We start from the raw sequence: 17,566 nt of genomic DNA, 5'->3' as shown, positions 1-17,566 counted from the left end.
TGATATTCTGCTGTAACTGGCACACATAAAGGCAATATGAATGATTCAATACAAACAAGAATTTTTACATTGATTATTGCTGCATGACAAAATACTACAGAGCAACTTAAGTAGGTTGAAAAACATGGCAATCAACTTTTCTCTATTACAAACTCCTGCAGTTTTTAGGAAGGAAAACCAGCACCACCACCCCCTAGGCAACCATGGTCAATGTTGCTCTACTGGGGGCGACATATGGTTACCCACAAAAGGCACCGAAACCTCTTCCCTGCATCAACATATTTTTACAAAAGGAGTTGAATTCCTGGAATTCGGCTTTAAGTTTCAAGAAACCAAAGTCTTTGAAACATTCATTACAAGGTCTCCAATTCCTTTGGACTATTGAATATCTCGATATATCTTAGAACTGCTATGCATATTTAATATGTGACCTTACCATGAATGTATACATAATATATGGTTTTATTATGCATTTTTCTCTTTGTGTTTATACATATTGTTCTGTTAATATTGTCCTGAAAAGCAACATTTGTATTACATGCACCCCAATCACATTTGCCTAAGGCCCCTTTCACACATGCGGACATTATGTCCGTATTTCATCCATCCGTTTGCGGATGAAATACGGACATACATGCATCCCTATGGGATAGCGGGTGTCTGCGGATGAACATCCGCAGACACCCGCTACTGTCCGCCTCCGCAACTGTCCGATTCCGCAGACAGAGGAAAATCCTATTTTTCTATCCGTCTGCAGAGCGGATCGGATGAACACGGGCAGACGGTCCATGCTCATCCGATCCCCATAGAGGAGAGCGGAGAGCTGACAGGGCAGTCCCTGCACAGTGTGCGGAGACTGCCCTGTCTGCCACCGGCTCAGCAGGGACAACGGAGCGATCCCCACTGAGCGAGCGGATCATCACGGGGCGGATCATTGCTGATCCGTCCCGTGTGAAAGGGGCCTTACATTGAATATGAGACAGTGCTGCAATAAATCAACATGCAATATCAAATCAAATTGATTTATCACAGCGCTGCCTCATACCCAATGTAAGGTGAATATGATTGGGGTGCATTTATTACTTTGTAAGGTAGCAGTGGTAAGTACATTTTTCTTTATTTTACGTTTTTTTCTTTTTGATTTTGTTTGGATATTTTCCCACTGGTTGATTTATATATAAATATTTGTAACACTGTAGGTCACTTTATGTATGATATTTTGAATTAGAAGATTATTCTACCATTTCAAGTGTAGGTATGGGTTTCCACCATCCCTGTTATATTACCACTGCATTTTTTGGGAAAAACCTCCAATGAGATTTTGTCAGCAACCACAAGAAGAAGAAAACAAATATGGCTGCTGCCATTAATGACCTCATTTTTAAGGAAAGCAATGGTAGCCTCCATGTTATCTCTAAAAAATGTTCCTTTAAAGTGTGACACATTGGGGTTATTTACAAAAGGCAAATCCCCTTTGCACTACAAGTGCAAAGTGCACTTGAAATTGCACTGAAAGTGCAGTCGCTGTAGATCCGAGGGGGACATGCAAAGAAAATAAAAAACAGCATTTTAGCTTGCACATGATTGGATAATAAAATCAGCAGAGCTTCCCCTCATTTCCGATCTACCCCTCAGATTTACAGAGACTGCACTTCCAAGTGCACTTTCAGTGCAATTTCAAGTGCACTTTGCACTATAAGTGCAAACTACAATTGCAAAGTGGATTTGCCTTTGTAAATAACCCCCATTGATGCGTTTGTAAGTCTGATATCTCATATCAGTGTTAAGCATGATGCACATTTACTGAAATTCGGCTGGTTCAGCAGGAACTGACCAACTTTTCGTACATGTGTACCATTGTCTGTTCTAATGACTGGATTATGTTAAATGGTCATGCTGGAAAACCAGCATTTGATCAGCGCTGGCAGCCATTGGCCAATGGAGATCTTATTATGGTGGATCACCGTGATGAACTGACCAGAAGTAGAAGCGGGTAAATGCAAAATCAGGTACCCTCTGCCCCCCAACAAAAAAAGTGTAAAAAAAAGAAGAGATAGGGAGGAGGAGGGCATAGCTGAAGTTCTGCTTTAAAGTGGTGTTCCAGTCATTTTTTTGTTTATTAAAAGTCAGTAGCTACACAGCCGGGTCCCCACTGTGCATGTGCAAGCGACACTGCTCTCTGTGACTGGCCCTGAAGTCTTCTAGGACCTGTCATGTGTCTCAGAAGACTTCAGGAGGGAGGGGGGAAGGAGAACGTCTGCTTCCGATCGCCTAAGGTGACCGGAACAAAAGTGGGAGCAGGTACCTATCAAAATCCGGTACCTGTTCCTCTCTCTCCTCCCCAAAAGCTCAGTTTCACAAACAGGAGGCAGGAAGGACACCTTAAAGCGAAGTTCCACTTTTGGGTGGAACTCTGCTTTAAGTTACTGAAGTCTCTCCTAAAATGTTTTATCCACACACCTTTCATTATTTTAGTTGCCTGTCTCTGGACTCACACTATCTTATAAACATCTGTAAGTGAGGTGTCCAATACTGTACTCTTTCAAGGGATTTAAGGTGCATTATTTTACATTTAGAAACAATGAAATGCAGTTTCTACTGCGTTGACCAATTTTCCAGGACTGCCAAATCATGTCCATGTCACAGCAGACACCTCCAGGTATATCAACCTTATTGCACACCTTTGTGTTATCAGCAAAAAGACATACCTTGCCCAACAAACCTTTAGCTATGTTACTTACATATAGATTAAATAAAACATGAGTTAGTATAGAACCTTGTGGTACACCACTAGCTAGTTCCAAATGAACCCCTCAGTTCCAAACAAACCCCTTTTATAATCAGACACCAGGAGCGCCAGGTGGATGGAACCATAGAACCGAATGGTTCTATCTAATGCCTGATGACTGTGGATACATTTAAAAACTTTAGTAAGAAGAAAGGTTTACATCAAGATGGATAAAAATATACACTTTCAATCCCTTGTTCAATAAATACCACATGACAACAGAAGATAATTTGTTAAACTGAGCATTTTTATACACAAGCATCAGTAGTATACATTATCGGTTTCATCTGTTAATTACATAAGTTATACTTACAATGAACCAATATGGTGTAAATAAATCTTACATATGGTATGTAAGAATAAAATAATTTTCATGTGTTTACAAATATGTATGCATGTGTATGCAGTCTAGTAGACAGGCATGTATAAGTACACATATGTTCTACATTTCCTAATAGAATAAGCTTGCTTCACAATCTAAAAAGAGAAAGCCTCTTTCTTTGTAACATCAATGAGGCAACTCTTCATTTCCTGGCTGAAGGCTAAAAATATGATCTACAATCAATGTAAACAGATTATTGTGTATTTACAATGTTAAAAAAATTCCAGTGGCAACACTGTAGTCTGCTAAAGAAAAAGGGATAGCATCTTGCTTGCATTCCTGTTATACTTAAGAGACTCTTGCTGGAAGGAACATGTGCAAGCTGCAGTACATATGAAGTGTAAACACCTTTAGATGCTTCACATATCTGTAGCAGCTTTCCAAACCTTCTAGTCATGGCTGAAATCTTTGGTCTTTCTATCATGTAAAGCTTTAGGGCCTATTCACATGGCCGAGGGAGAAAACTTGCCCCATGCACACGCATGTGCAATTAGTTGCACCCAGCAGATTCGTACTTTGTTCAAGCAGTCACTTGCGATTAGGCCTGGATGCAGACAATTTGCATCCATGGACATTGCATCCGTGGACATAGCACAGAGCTGCTGCATCCAGAAGCAGTTTTTGCTTTCCCTGAATGTGGCATCCTCTCCACCCTTATTTACCTGTCTGAGCCTTAAAAGATAAGTATTATTATTATTTGTTATAGAATCATACTTACAGTACCTAGATGGATGCAGCATCAGTCCCCCGCCAGCTCTAAGACTGGAAACGTTAATCGTTCAGTTCTTAGGGCTCCCTGAGCAGAGAGCTGGTGACTGTCAGTCACTGCTGTCTTCTCTGTACCCCCCGCTCACTGGAGCACTGGGCTGTGGAGGGGGCAGGAGCGACTGGCTCAGGCTTTCAGCGGCTCACTGAGAGGCTCAGCCAGTTGTGCCGGTCCAGGCATGTGGGCAGATCCCGACTTCATTGTCGGGATCTTGCCCCACCCTGCACTGGTTTTGTGATGTCTGCCGACAACAGGCTTCAGCCCACGGTCTGCTGAAAACGGGTCACAGGAGGGCAGAACAAGCTGCACTCATGTGATCCACAGGAGAAGTACAGACAAAACAAGCTCTGGATGTACTTCTCCTTTAAAGCTGGACTAGCTCATTGTGCCTCCTGCTGGGCATAAATACTTGTCCATCATAGCGGTGGGTCAGTAGAAATGTGTCGGAGTGGGGCTTAGCGGCAAGCTTCAATGCTGCAGGAACTTTGCTTACCATAATGGCCCTGCGTTCCACCATGACAAGAAGGGTTGGGAGGCTGTTGCAGGTACAGGCCTTTAGATGCCTGCTCTTCATATCTGCAGCAATACCTCTCCATCACAGTGGCAGTGTCAGTATAGGCTCAGTCATATTTTCAATAGCTGCTACCCAAGATGTTGCCTGCACCAAGATAGAAAGTGTACAGATTCAGATTCAGTGTGTCAGATTAATTTATGGTCATGTTACATCACCTTTTTTATTTTTACCTTGGAGTTACCCACAAAATTATTTTTAAAGGAAACCAGTCATGAGAAAAATATGAAGACTGCCATTACTGATGTAAATTAGAATTATGTGATAGCCGTGTTGACGCTCTTGTGTTAGTAGTCTGAGTCACTTACTCAAAACAAAAATATGTACCATACTCAAAGACAATGGCAGCTTTCTCATTTCCTTATTACAGGTTTACTTCAAGTGTAATCCCCCCTAGGAGTAGACAACCACCATTCTTCTGTATGACCGCTAAAATGTTCTTGCTGGACAACAGACTATATGGTGGCCAGGTCACAGCACAGAAGTCGGGCCTAGTAACAAAGTGAAACAACATCTGAAAAGTGCATTTCTCTGGCTAATAGAGGTAATAGCAGTACAATTACCACCTAGGAATAGACACCATAAACTATTACATCTATTAGACTGAACAACCTCTTACAAATGCATCTCTAAGTTCCACTATGTTACTAGGATCTGGCTTCTGGGCTGTTCCTCACCAAACACCATTCTTCGGTGTGACCAATAAAATGCTCTTGCTGGACAGTAAAATGGATGGTGGCCAGGTCACAGCCCAGAAGTCAGGCCTAGTAACAAAGTGAAACAACATCTGAAAAGTGCACAGAAGAAATTTCTCTCGCTAATAGAGGGAATAGCAGGCACCGCATGGTGTCTGCAGTTAGGTAAGAATTAAAAAGCACGCAATGGCTGCCAGGTTGATCGATGACCACACCAAAGACATACATTTTATTCTAACAATCAATTCTACTCAGTCATAAAGGTCATTTTCTACTTCCCAGACTGCTAAACCCAAATTAGGACCTGATTCAGAGCTAATATGCAGCCCAAGAAAGGGAGAATGTCTAGTACCATTAGAAAATGAAATTTACTTCAGTGATAGATTTACTTATTTGTTAAAGATTGGCTTTAAATTAAAAAAAATGGTAAAGACCAGACAGGAAGACTTAAAAAATTTAAGGGGTCTATGCACAGTGATATTGCTCCTAGTTATCAGATGTATAATGATTGCTACATGGTCGTTATCCTGCATTATTTATATTTATGTAAAATAATGACATTGTAAAAATGAAAAAGAAATACTAAAAAGTTTCTGGAGGGTTGCACAAAGCCACTTTTTTGTGTACCAGAGTGTGTAAAACCCTGTTTTCTTCAGAGAAGCCAGACTCTATTCTGCCAGAACATTGCGCTGAGCCCTGTGTGGAGAGCAGACATGCCTTTATACAAAATAATTTAGAGTAGGGCTAAAAGCTAGGAAAAATCTTTTCTGCTTTGTTGGGACTTTTTTTTTTCTTTGTGTGGACTGCACTGGGCAGCCTTGCCTTGCACAGTCCCAAGACAAGGTAAAAGGTCTTGTTCTTTCACACTACTGTGCTGCAGGGGTGTGCGCTGACAAAAAGTACCACACACAGTATTTTTTTGTTCATGGTGTAACACATCACATCACACTATGGCCAAAAGAACTTAATGAAATGTTACCTAAAGCCCAACTTTGGGCAAATAAAAAAATGATCCCTTAAAAATAAAAAAATACCCCTTGCAGTGGGTCTGTGTCCACATTGCAAGAGTTAACGGCTTGCTTATGTCTAAGGGAACAATAAAAGGAGATGCTTACCTGACCCTCTGCTCCTCCCCACAGTTTGACCAATATCCACAGCTTCTGCACCCCTCTAGTGGTCTAGAGTCCTGACATCATCAAGATCACAAGATCAGAGCGGGGGAGGGGGGGTGTACAGAGGATCAGGTACGTAAAATGGTTTTTCCACTCCCCTAGACAAAATTAGCTACTATACCTTGTAGCATGGGTGCAGATCCACTGCAAGAGTTCATTTTTATTTACCTGGAGTTGGGCTTTAATGAAGTTCGGCCATCAACACTACTTCCTTCAAACTACACACCAGTGGCTACATATTAATGCAGTTACTGATGTGAACAGGCCCTAAGATTAGGCAAAGCAAAAGGGCCATTCAAACTGTTGTGGTAAGTAACTGCGCACACATTACCATGTTGAATTGAGCGGGTAAACGTGCATTGTGTTAAGGCAGATAATTCGATTAGGATGGGCTGCCAACAGAAACTCATATTTTAATGGACATGCAGCAATTTTTACAACACAATGGGGGAGATTTACTAAAGCTGGAGCACTCAGAATCTGGTGCAGCAGTGCATGGTAAGTTCAGCTTGTTCAATTAAACATTGACAATAAAAACTGGAAGCTGATTCGTTTCTATGCAGAACTGCACCACATTTTGCAAACACCAGTTTTAGTAAATCTCCCCCCACGCATCACAATGAACAGATTCATATCTGTGTGTTACTTTGCAATACATTGTGCTGTGTTACATAGGTACATTGGGGAGTCATTCAAAATGAATGGTATTGCACTGTTTCACCTTCTTCCATGCGCTGCAGTAATGGCACATTTTACCACATATTACCACAACTCAGCAGTGTGAATGAGCCCTAAAGAGCAGTTACAGACATGCTTTCAGTTAGGATTTATTCATACTTTTGTAACCAAAAATCATACTTGACCCATTTATTGCCAATACAGCGCTCTGCAAAGCATCTAGCTTTACACCTATAATTTGTGATGTGTTGAAGGGTCAGATGTGTTGTTTTCTGCACTGCCATGCTTTGGGGGTCCATTAAAAATAAAAACTTAGATAAAAAAGTAAAGAGCACCCAGTATCCAGAGAAATGTGACTTCTAAAATATGGTTCATGGATGTTTATTAAAAATTAACAACATGTACATCAAGCATTAATAAACATCCACCAACCATATTTTAGAAGTCACATTTCTCTGGACACTGGGTACGCCTTTATTTTTTAGTCTGCAAGCTGAAATGACCTTAAGGTCGCACAGAAAATGCAGCAGCCCAATCCCAAAGAGGGCCCATTGCCACCATCCATCACTGAGCACTATTGACAGTAAGGCATTCCTTCCTTTTTGCCCACACGAACACCCACTCAGAACCAGTGACCAATCAAATCAGTCCAGCGTGGTCTCCAGCACAAGCATTAAAAATAAAGGGAATGGATGCCAAAATAATGCATGATACCGTGCACATCAATGCTCTAGAAAATGCAGGTCAACATTCATGTTAACGCACCCACATAAGTTGAAATTCATTCAAATATCAAAAAAACTTTTTAAACAACACTGGGCAATACTAGCATCTGTAGAGTAAACAGTGCCCACAAGGTGATACTGTTTTTTTGTAACTGTATCTTTTTTACTAGTACCTTATATCAAATAAAGAGCACTTTTACGCAAAAATAAAAAAATGTTGATGTTAGGTAAAGAAAGATACACCACCTTGAAAGTGCATTGAACACTGTAGCAGACTTAACAGGAACATTGAGGGTAGCATCCATTGAAAATACACCCTCCTCAAAGGCCATATATGTCATAATTTTACAAAAATAAGACAAAAGGTATAGATGTTACACATTAAAAAGAAATGGATAAATATTGCATCATTGTCGTAATAGTCTTCAAGTTAAAAACAGTGTGATTCTATTTTTCAATAGCTAGGGGAGGTTTACTTTATATATTGTAGTTCTGGCTTAATGAGTTGGTTGAGCATTACATGCAGGTGGCACCTATTGCCAAGCACACTTACAATTAGGCTCAATGCGAGTAAGTAAACGGCTGGGGTAATACATCAAATTGTCATTTAGGTGACCATATGTAGGCCATTTACACCACCTGGCATAAGCATAATTAATGGATAAATATCCAGTTCAACAAAAAAAAAGTGAAATGAAAAAGTCTGTCGGTGAGACAATATTTGGATATACACAATTAAAAACCAAGTACCTTTTTTTCGCATGACTAAAGCATTGATGGCAAACAACTATGAAAAAAATGTAAAACTGTGGCTATTATCTGGTGTGCTGGAAAACATATGTACTTTAAGTAATGAATCAAATGTATGCATCATATGTACTTTAGTAAAGGGGCAGACACATTGGCTTTGAACTCTTTATATTAGCTGCAAAGTACTTTGTAAAGGCTTTGTCCCTTACCTTAGTGAATAAGGGGAAGCTGTGTTGACCTCACGTGCAAGTAAAAATCTTGTTTTCTATTTTTCCTTGAACATGTTTTGGTATTCTGTGCAAAGTATTTTTTTAGCACATCCAATAAGGTTAGTGAGAATTCCCTTGCAAAGGGAAAAGGCGTCACTGTGAGAGTTGGAAATCACTCAAAGTGATATAAATAGAATTTTGAAATATATGGTACTTATTTGGAGAATGGAAAAAAATGTTTTTCATCATAATTAAATTTATTATGAATCCATTATACCAGTTTTGTATGTATAGAGCTCGCTAAATTGGTCTATGGAATTATATTCATAGATAAAGTTATATAATATAGCTAGAAGGAAAGCCGTATAGATCGGAGCATATTTTCCAGCACACAGCTGACATCTTGCCCAGTCATCGCATACAAAAATATCCCTAACTCTGACTGTCACTTCTAATACTTCCTTGGCTAAAAATGGGTGCTAGCACAGAACAATAGGTACACTTTTCATTTTTGTACAGGTATGGTAAGTTCCATTCTTTATTTGGAACTATTAATACTTAATAATGCCAATTTTTCTAGTTGTTTAGATTTATGTGGGTCCTTTCATGTACTGCTTAGAACTGCAGACTAAAAGGAATAAAACATTAACGCATATCTAAATAACAATGGAAAATAATGAACATCAGCGATAAACTGTAATTTCAAAAAGGTCCTATATGAAAATGACTCTATTAGCTTTAATTTTCAGGGCAATTTCTTTGATGTATACAGTAGGTATACTTTGCAGTCATATCATAATTCAAAGCAAACCCAGCCTTTTACATACCTGTTAACTACATCACTGCTGTAATGTATACACTTTTCAAGCACAGTACTGGTAAAATCAAATGAGGCATTAGGACTAATCTGTATACAATACTGCAAGCAACATTTGCATATATCTAAAAATGGTAAAGCTTGGCAGTTTTTCCTTTTTTGGAGATTCATAGCTGCCAATTGATTGTGCCAAATCTCTCTTTTTTATGTTTATCCATTATTATGTTTTATCTGCTTGTAGTTACAAAATGAGCCAATTAGGTTATCTTAAGCAAGAACCCATTTTCGTGTAGATTATATTTGTTATCACACTGTGCTTATTATATGCAAAATACAAACATCAATATTGATATTAATATCTAATGCTACCGGAATTATTTCTCAGAATAAATGTATTGATCCTAATGCACCATTAGATACTGTAACTATTGGTATGTAGTTGCATGTGACTGTTATATAAATATATATACTTGAACATACATGCATGCATGCATGAACAGATACAGATATTAATGTATCTCTCATACATATATAATTATAATACTCTATTCAGCTGATATCTCATTGCAAAGGTAATACAGTTCTGACCATATTTCAAACTGAAAATATCATAAAAATCACCAATTTGTCTTTGCTATAATATGTATGCATAGCACATTTTGTTTTGCCAACTTTAAGGAGGTGTTAACAATTGTTGGATTTCTTTTTTGGAATATGAGTGCATTTGTGTGTTTGTCCTCAGAAATCCATGCGCACATATACACATATGTATGCACATTTAAATCTAGAAATATACAGCTATATACAAAAACGTCTATACATTGTGCAATGCTTGGGCTGCCACGTACATCTCCGGCCAATCAGATCACACCTCAATGGCTGCCATTTTTTTTTTCAATTATTATTATTTTTAAAATACTTTCTTTTGTTTTTTATTTGGACAGTTTTACTTTACTAATCTGTAATCATGTTTTGTTATTACTCATTGTGTTAGTACAGCACGTATACTTTCAAGCATAAGTTTCCCTGATATGTATGTACAATCCTTGGTGCAAGCATAATTTACCTATGGAACCTTTTACATTATAAAATGTACAATCATTGTGTCCCTTTTTACTGATTTCATTCTCCTATTCCTATAAGGAAATTATTAGGATCATGTCATTCAAGAATAAATATCATAAACACTAATAACACAGCTACACAGATAGCTGGATTTCATGTGTGTGTGTGTGTGTGTGTGCATATGTGTTTTTGTGTATGTGTGTGTGGGCATGTGCATTGATATAAATATTTAGATAGATAGTGTGTGCATGCAATTGTTGTCCATGCATTAATCTTATTTCACAGTTATGTTTTTTAAAAATGGAATGTAGGTAAGAGTATTATATTGTGACAGGATATTAGAATTACTAACTCGACACCTTTAACACTAGAGGAGGCCTGTAACACTTTAACCTTCAATACATATCTCTCCAATGACCTGATGTGATCCAGTTACAAGTGTTAAATCAGGAGCGCTCCACCAGTCTGAGATATACAGGTCTAAAGTAGCAAAATATTAAGGCAGACATTATCCACTTCACAGACAGAGCACTGCTGTCAGACCAGATTGTTAGGTACATATAAAGAACATTAGCATGCAGTTATTTTACATACAGGTTGAATGGTATTATGTTACCCTTATTATACCATGGCCTTATTGCAGTCACATTTGAGCAGGTTAACAACAGATTCTTCTATCTATTAAAAAATGTGATTGGTCATATATAACCTTTGAACCCTGTGCAGCATGTCGCCTCGACATAAAAGGATGAAGGTTCCTTTTAGGCATTTACACATCTGTGGTTTAACCCCACCCCTCTTCTTGACATCTAACCTTGATCAATAATGAAGTGATACCCATAATAGCTAAGAAGCAGTGGACCATGGTGCTTATATTTCCTTTCCGGTAAGGAAGGTTTCAATGGCTATATATTCAATGTCTGCATGTCACAGTAACACATTAAGTTCCTTTTAATGATGTATTTAACATTGCAGCACAGACACACTGCAGTGGCAGCTAAGCAGCTCTCTAGGTTCTTTAAAAAATAAAACCCAAGTATCTGTAGCTTTGATATACAAATAACAGAATCCTAACACAAAAATATATGTTCCTCATTAAAATATGGAAGGCCTTTTTCTTTAAATGAGTTATTTAATTCTTAAAGCATGAGATGTTGGGCTGTACATATGTGCATTGATCTTTTAAGTGCAATTGAACTTCATTATAGGATAAGCAGGGCATACCCAACAGAATAAGATTAAATTGTAATATTACTTTGCAAAACACTTTCTAGTTATGGGAATATTGTATCTGTGATTCGATTGCAAGGTACATTTCTTTGGAAAACACAATTTACGTAAAGTCTAATGACTCCCTTTCCAAAGCCATTATTATTTGGGTCAAGAAACTGTTCTGGCAGTGAAGCCACTGGCTGCTGCAGAACCTCTTTTAAAGAGTTACCATCAATAGTGTCCTTCATAAAGCTATAGCTAATTATTTGGACACAAAGCACAACATTGATGTGACACCTATGTATCCCAAGGGGTTTTACAGCTGAGTATTTTCAGTGTTACAAACTATTCAGGGTGATGGGCCTAATGCCAAATAAGGCGTTCTGATTGTTCTGTACCTATAGCTTTTTAATTCCAATACACTCTGCTCAGAAATGCTACCACATTTCTCTGGCCTATCAGTGTTATCAACAGATGCTCCGTGAGTTTGAATTTAGTTGCAGATGCAATAAAACATCACTTATACAACTATTGCTTTCCATGCAGAATTGACACATCTAGAAAAATATTACCTAGCAGATTATTGCATTACACAAATTCTGCAGCTGCCCCCATACAATCTTGCACGGGGCAGGTAAGTCAAACGTCAGTCAGCATTTTGGTTATATTTACATAGTTTGTATTTCCTAAGGTGCAGTTTGCAGTTTTTAAGTTCTTGTCCCTAAAATCTTCATTACTATGATTAACTCCTTCTTGAATCTCCATGTAGTCAGATTTACTGAGAGTGGAGGCACTTCTGCTTTTTTGAAGGTCAGGGGAAGATGGGATCTTTGGACAGCTGGTTACTTGCAAATACTGTGCTTGCTCCTCACCCTCTGTCTCTCTGTGATAGAAGTAATTGAAGTTGGAGACTATAACAGGAACTGGTAAGGCAATGGTTAACACGCCTGCAATTGCACAAAGAGATCCTACTATTTTGCCACCTATTGTTGTAGGGACCATGTCTCCATATCCTACTGTTGTCATGGAAACCACAGCCCACCAGAAGGCATCTGGGATACTAGGAAACTGAGATTCTCTCTCATCAGCTTCTGCAAAATATACAGCACTGGAGAAAAGAATTACACCAATAAAGAGGAAAAATATAAGAAGGCCTAGTTCTCTCATGCTAGCTTTCAGTGTCTGACCCAAAATCTGAAGGCCTTTTGAATGTCTGGAAAGTTTGAAGATCCTAAATACTCGAACCAGTCGTATTACCCTAAGAATTGCTAAAGACATTGCTTGTTGACCCTGCTGTCCATCTTCTGTTTTTTCAGCCAGTTCTGTACCCAGTGTTATAAAGTAAGGGATTATAGCCACTATGTCAATAATGTTCATAATATTAGTAAAAAATCCAGCTTTGCTTGGGCAGGCAAAAAAACGAACCAAAAACTCAAAGGAGAACCATATAATGCAAAGTGTTTCAACAATAAAGAAAGGGTCTGTGAAGGTGTTTGATTGTTGGTATCGATGTGTACTGTTGGGGTATGCGTAATAATCTACAGGTCTCATAGACATATCCTCATTTTCATCTCTAAAAACAGGCAGTGTTTCAAGGCAAAAACTCACAATAGAGATTAATATCACCATAACTGATATAATTGCAATAATCCTGGCTGGACCAGAACTTTCTGGATATTCAAACAGCAGCCAGACCTGCTTCTGGTACTCATTGTCTGGCAAAGGGCGTTCCTCTTCTTTAATAAATCCTTCATCTTCCCTAAAGATCTCCATGGCTTCCTCACCAAGTTCATAGAAACGTATTTCCTCTGAGAAGATATCCAAGGGCACGTTTACAGGTCTTCTTAACCTGCCTCCAGACTGGTAATAGTACAAGATGGCATCAAAACTGGGTCTGTTCCTGTCAAAAAAATATTCATTTCTTAAGGGATCAAAATATCTCATCCTCTTTTTAGGATCCCCCAACAATGTTTCAGGGAACTGAGATAAGGTTTTCAACTGAGTTTCAAACCGCAATCCTGATATGTTAATAACAACTCTCTCACAACATTCGTGATCGGGTTCAGGGTCATAACTGTCTTGGGGGTGACCTGGCAAAGCTGAAGCTTCATCTGTGGGATCTCCAGTGGCAACTGTCATAGTTATGGGCCAATTAGGTGCACAGTCTGTTTCTCCTGGTTGGCTGCCGGAAAGAGATCACAATGAAGCACTGTAGAAATACGTGCACTCAGAATAGGAAATATTTTCTGGAAATGAGAGGCATATAACCTCTCACCTATAAAAGAGGAGAAAATAATTAGAGTATGGGTCATAGTTTTTCAAACCAACAGACCTGAGATGTTGCTAGATTTGCTTTCAACAAAATTTCCCAGAAGGAAACCATCAGCATGGAGAAGGTTAAGATGCTGAAATGTTCCATAGATCAATGCACCCTGGGGTGTTGTATAGATTAAAGGTATGCATCCTGTGTTCCAAAAAAAAAAAAAGCAATATTTTAGGGATAAATCTTAATGTTGTTTAATTTCAGTGAACTAAAATGAGATCCCATGGGCATTAGAAGTCATCTACATTACAAGGACATAAAAGTAATGTCAAGAATGCTTCCTGTATGCAGCACTGTATTTGAGCAATGTTCACTGTTCTCTCACACACATATCATCAAGTTCTTCGGTCATTTACTAAGGTCACTATATTGTCAAAGATAAAACCATATCAATCTATCAATAAATAGAGGTTGAAATTAATCATTACAATATGGCATCTTCCTATAGAGGGAAAAATCATATTTAATAGCATTATATGATCTTGCAATGAATATCTTCAATAGGAAATCTTTAAAGCACACCAAGTAATCGCAGACATTTAAAAATTTAAGAAAATATTGAAGGTTCAGCATAATCAATTTTTTAACAGGTGCATTCTGAATGTGAATCAAGCAACAGGAAACATGCAGCTAATGTCTGCAGATCTAGACAGGGACCAAACATGCAACATGCTGATTAGAACAAAATGCTTAATTGCGATCATAAAATTATGTCAGCATTTTCTGTGTCATTGGGAACCTGTATGAAAGCACTGAAACAAGACATTACCTTGAGAAACAATCCTCCAGGTTTCTTAGTAACCAGGCTATGTAGACTCTGCCCTCTGGAGAATACAATGAAGGAAAACAGATTTTCTGGCATCCTATAAATTTGTTTGTCCTAAGAATCCAAAATATGAAATTAGTTGATACAAAAATGGGGGATTCCTGGGTAATAGGTGCTCATTCTTCTTGAAGCGAAAGGACAACATTGGTCTGGCAGGTTCCCTTGCTTGAAATCCTCTGTTAAAGCATATAATGTGATAAATGGAAGATGCTAAGCTCAGCAAAAAAAAAAAAAAAGGAAAAAAAAAAAAAGTCTGGTGCCCTCAGGAGGAGTGACGTTGCCTGGTGGTAAGAAATAAAAAAACAGGAGCTAGGTAAGGCTGGTACATCATGAAACATCTGCAGAGACCCAGTTTCCAGATGCAGTAGTCACACAGCCTTCCCCCTTGTCAGCCTGCGTTATGATGCTTCGCTATTCTGCACTGCAACAAAACAAGAGGCAGTATTCACAGCACATCCCACGTTTCAGGGAGAGCTGAACAGAGGAAATGTAGGAATTTACACAGCATACAGCATCTCACAGAGCAGGCACATAGAAACAGTGCACCCTGGCTTCATATGTGTCTGTATGTACATTGAATGTGTCAGCTGCACAGCTGATTCATCATTCTTTTAGTTAGATTACAATACCTGCCATGACATTGACCTGGGGACCATAAAATAATGCACAAATAATGGCCTTCAGGTGGTACACAAAAGCAGAAGGAACTTGAACCCTTACATGCAGTTACGAAACAAAAAGAAAAAACTCAAGATGCACTATAGAGTATTCAATGTGTATCATTAACCCTTTACTTTCTTGAAGGTTAAAAAAAAAATATATATATATATATATATATATATATATATATATATATATATATATATATATATATATATATATATATATATATATATATATATATATATGTAGATATAGATATATCGATAGATAGATAGATAGATAGATAGATAGATAGATAGATAGATAGATAGATAGATAGATAGATAGATAGATAGAATTGAAATAAACATGAAAACTACAGTGTGCTTGTATAATGCCCTTCATCAGTCATTATAAGTAATCTGTGTAGTACATGAAGCCAAATGAATATTACATGTGGGTATCACCAGAGCAGTTTCCATTATAAAAGGGGAAAGCACACTGTAGTGGTCTCTCTTTAAAGTATTTCAATTGAAGGGGCAATGTTTGTCCTCTATGTAATCAGCCAGAGTTCTCGCAGGATGCTGTGGATAACCACCCCTTAGGGCAATAAAACTGTTTTTTTTTTTTGTTTTTTTGTCTCCTGCCCAGGTCACACAGCTCACAAAGAAGACAAATGAAATGTGTATTCAAGTGTATTCTGCATAACAAATGAGCTGCCTGGGTACTGAGCCTTGAATCAATTGGATAGGTTTACTGACAGCAGACAGCAAGCTGACATTTGATCTATTGCAAAAACAATCTTAGCAAATCTAATACTCTGCCTACTGAACATCCAAGATACACCCCGCCGTAAAATGTGTCATTGGGTACAGCACCACCATTACCACGCACCAGATAGATTACAGGCATACCCCACTTTTAAGTACACAATGGGGTTTATTTACTAAAGCTGGAAAGTGCAAAATCAGGCTCACTTCTGCATAGAAACCAATAAGCTTCTAACCCCAGCTTGTTTGATTAAGCTTTGGCAATAAAACCTGGAAACTCATTGGTTTCTATGCAGAAGTGAGCCTGATTTTGCACTTTCTAGCTTTAGTAAATAAGTCCCATTGTGTACTTAAAATTGGGGTATGCCTGTAAATGCATAATATGCACTATGTATAGACCATTGTTATTGTTATCATAACAGGAGACTCTTTGCTGACGTTGGAATGGGGAGATCCCAAGTTCATCCTCCTTTTCTCTACCATTTCACTGCTGGGGGCTGCCAGTCTATGCCCTGATCTGACACATAATGAGAGCATGTCACTGATTTTTCTTAGACTGCAGACTTGCCGTAGCTGAAGGGTTAAAGAAAATCCCTCTAGTCCTCTACCTACAGCAGCCACACTGCTATTTCTTCACAGCAACAGGGATTAGAGAATTAGTCTGGGGACAGGTGGGGCTCCGCATGATTTCTTTAGACTTTATGTGCAGAAATAGTCCTGGCCTTTTATTCTGAACATTACGGGAGCCTAGATTTGGGTTACAGTCATGGATAACACAATTGGGCATTGTCTCGCTATGCAGAAGGCATCACAGCAGTCCATTTTCTTACCCATTGCCTCCCGTCCCTCAACATCAGAGAAATAGTACATTCCTTACAGTTCTCTGCACAGGAGACAGGAATTCCCCTATTAAGCATAGGCTATAAATTCCATTAATGAGCTATGCTCTTATGTTATAATAAACTGCTAGATTAGGATCAAAAACTCAAATTGGCAGTGGCGCTCCCAATACATGGTTAAAAAAAAAGTCAAATCTTTTGTTAGAAATAATTGTATTAAATAATGGAAACACAGAACATATTATTATTCCACGATCCAGTAGAAAAAAAAAAAAACCTTTACCGTCTGCGAGTCAAATTGAAAAAATGCTTACCTTTTTTACGGCCCATCAAATT

At 38.4% G+C, this 17,566-nt stretch overlaps 1 protein-coding gene across 1 annotated transcript; it reads right to left on the bottom strand.

The window, feature by feature from the left end:
* Positions 1–3,014: 3,014 nt before the first annotated feature.
* Positions 3,015–15,426, bottom strand: LOC143982695 (potassium voltage-gated channel subfamily A member 2). The gene is made up of 2 exons (XM_077481626.1): positions 14,923–15,426; positions 3,015–14,105 (listed from the first exon to the last, which is right to left on the bottom strand). The coding sequence occupies exon 2, from the start codon at positions 13,967–13,969 to the stop codon at positions 12,470–12,472; it is 1,500 nt and encodes a 499-aa protein (XP_077337752.1). The 5' UTR covers positions 13,970–14,105; positions 14,923–15,426; the 3' UTR covers positions 3,015–12,469.
* Positions 15,427–17,566: the final 2,140 nt, after the last annotated feature.

The sequence above is a fragment of the Lithobates pipiens genome, unplaced genomic scaffold (assembly GCF_037356315.1).
Source record: "Lithobates pipiens isolate NorthernLeopardFrog02 unplaced genomic scaffold, aLitPip1_a1.2 Scaffold_16, whole genome shotgun sequence".
Classification (NCBI taxonomy): Eukaryota; Metazoa; Chordata; class Amphibia; order Anura; family Ranidae; genus Lithobates; species Lithobates pipiens.
Note: the sequence above shows the minus strand (reverse complement) of the source record. Positions and strands in the feature narration are given on the sequence as shown.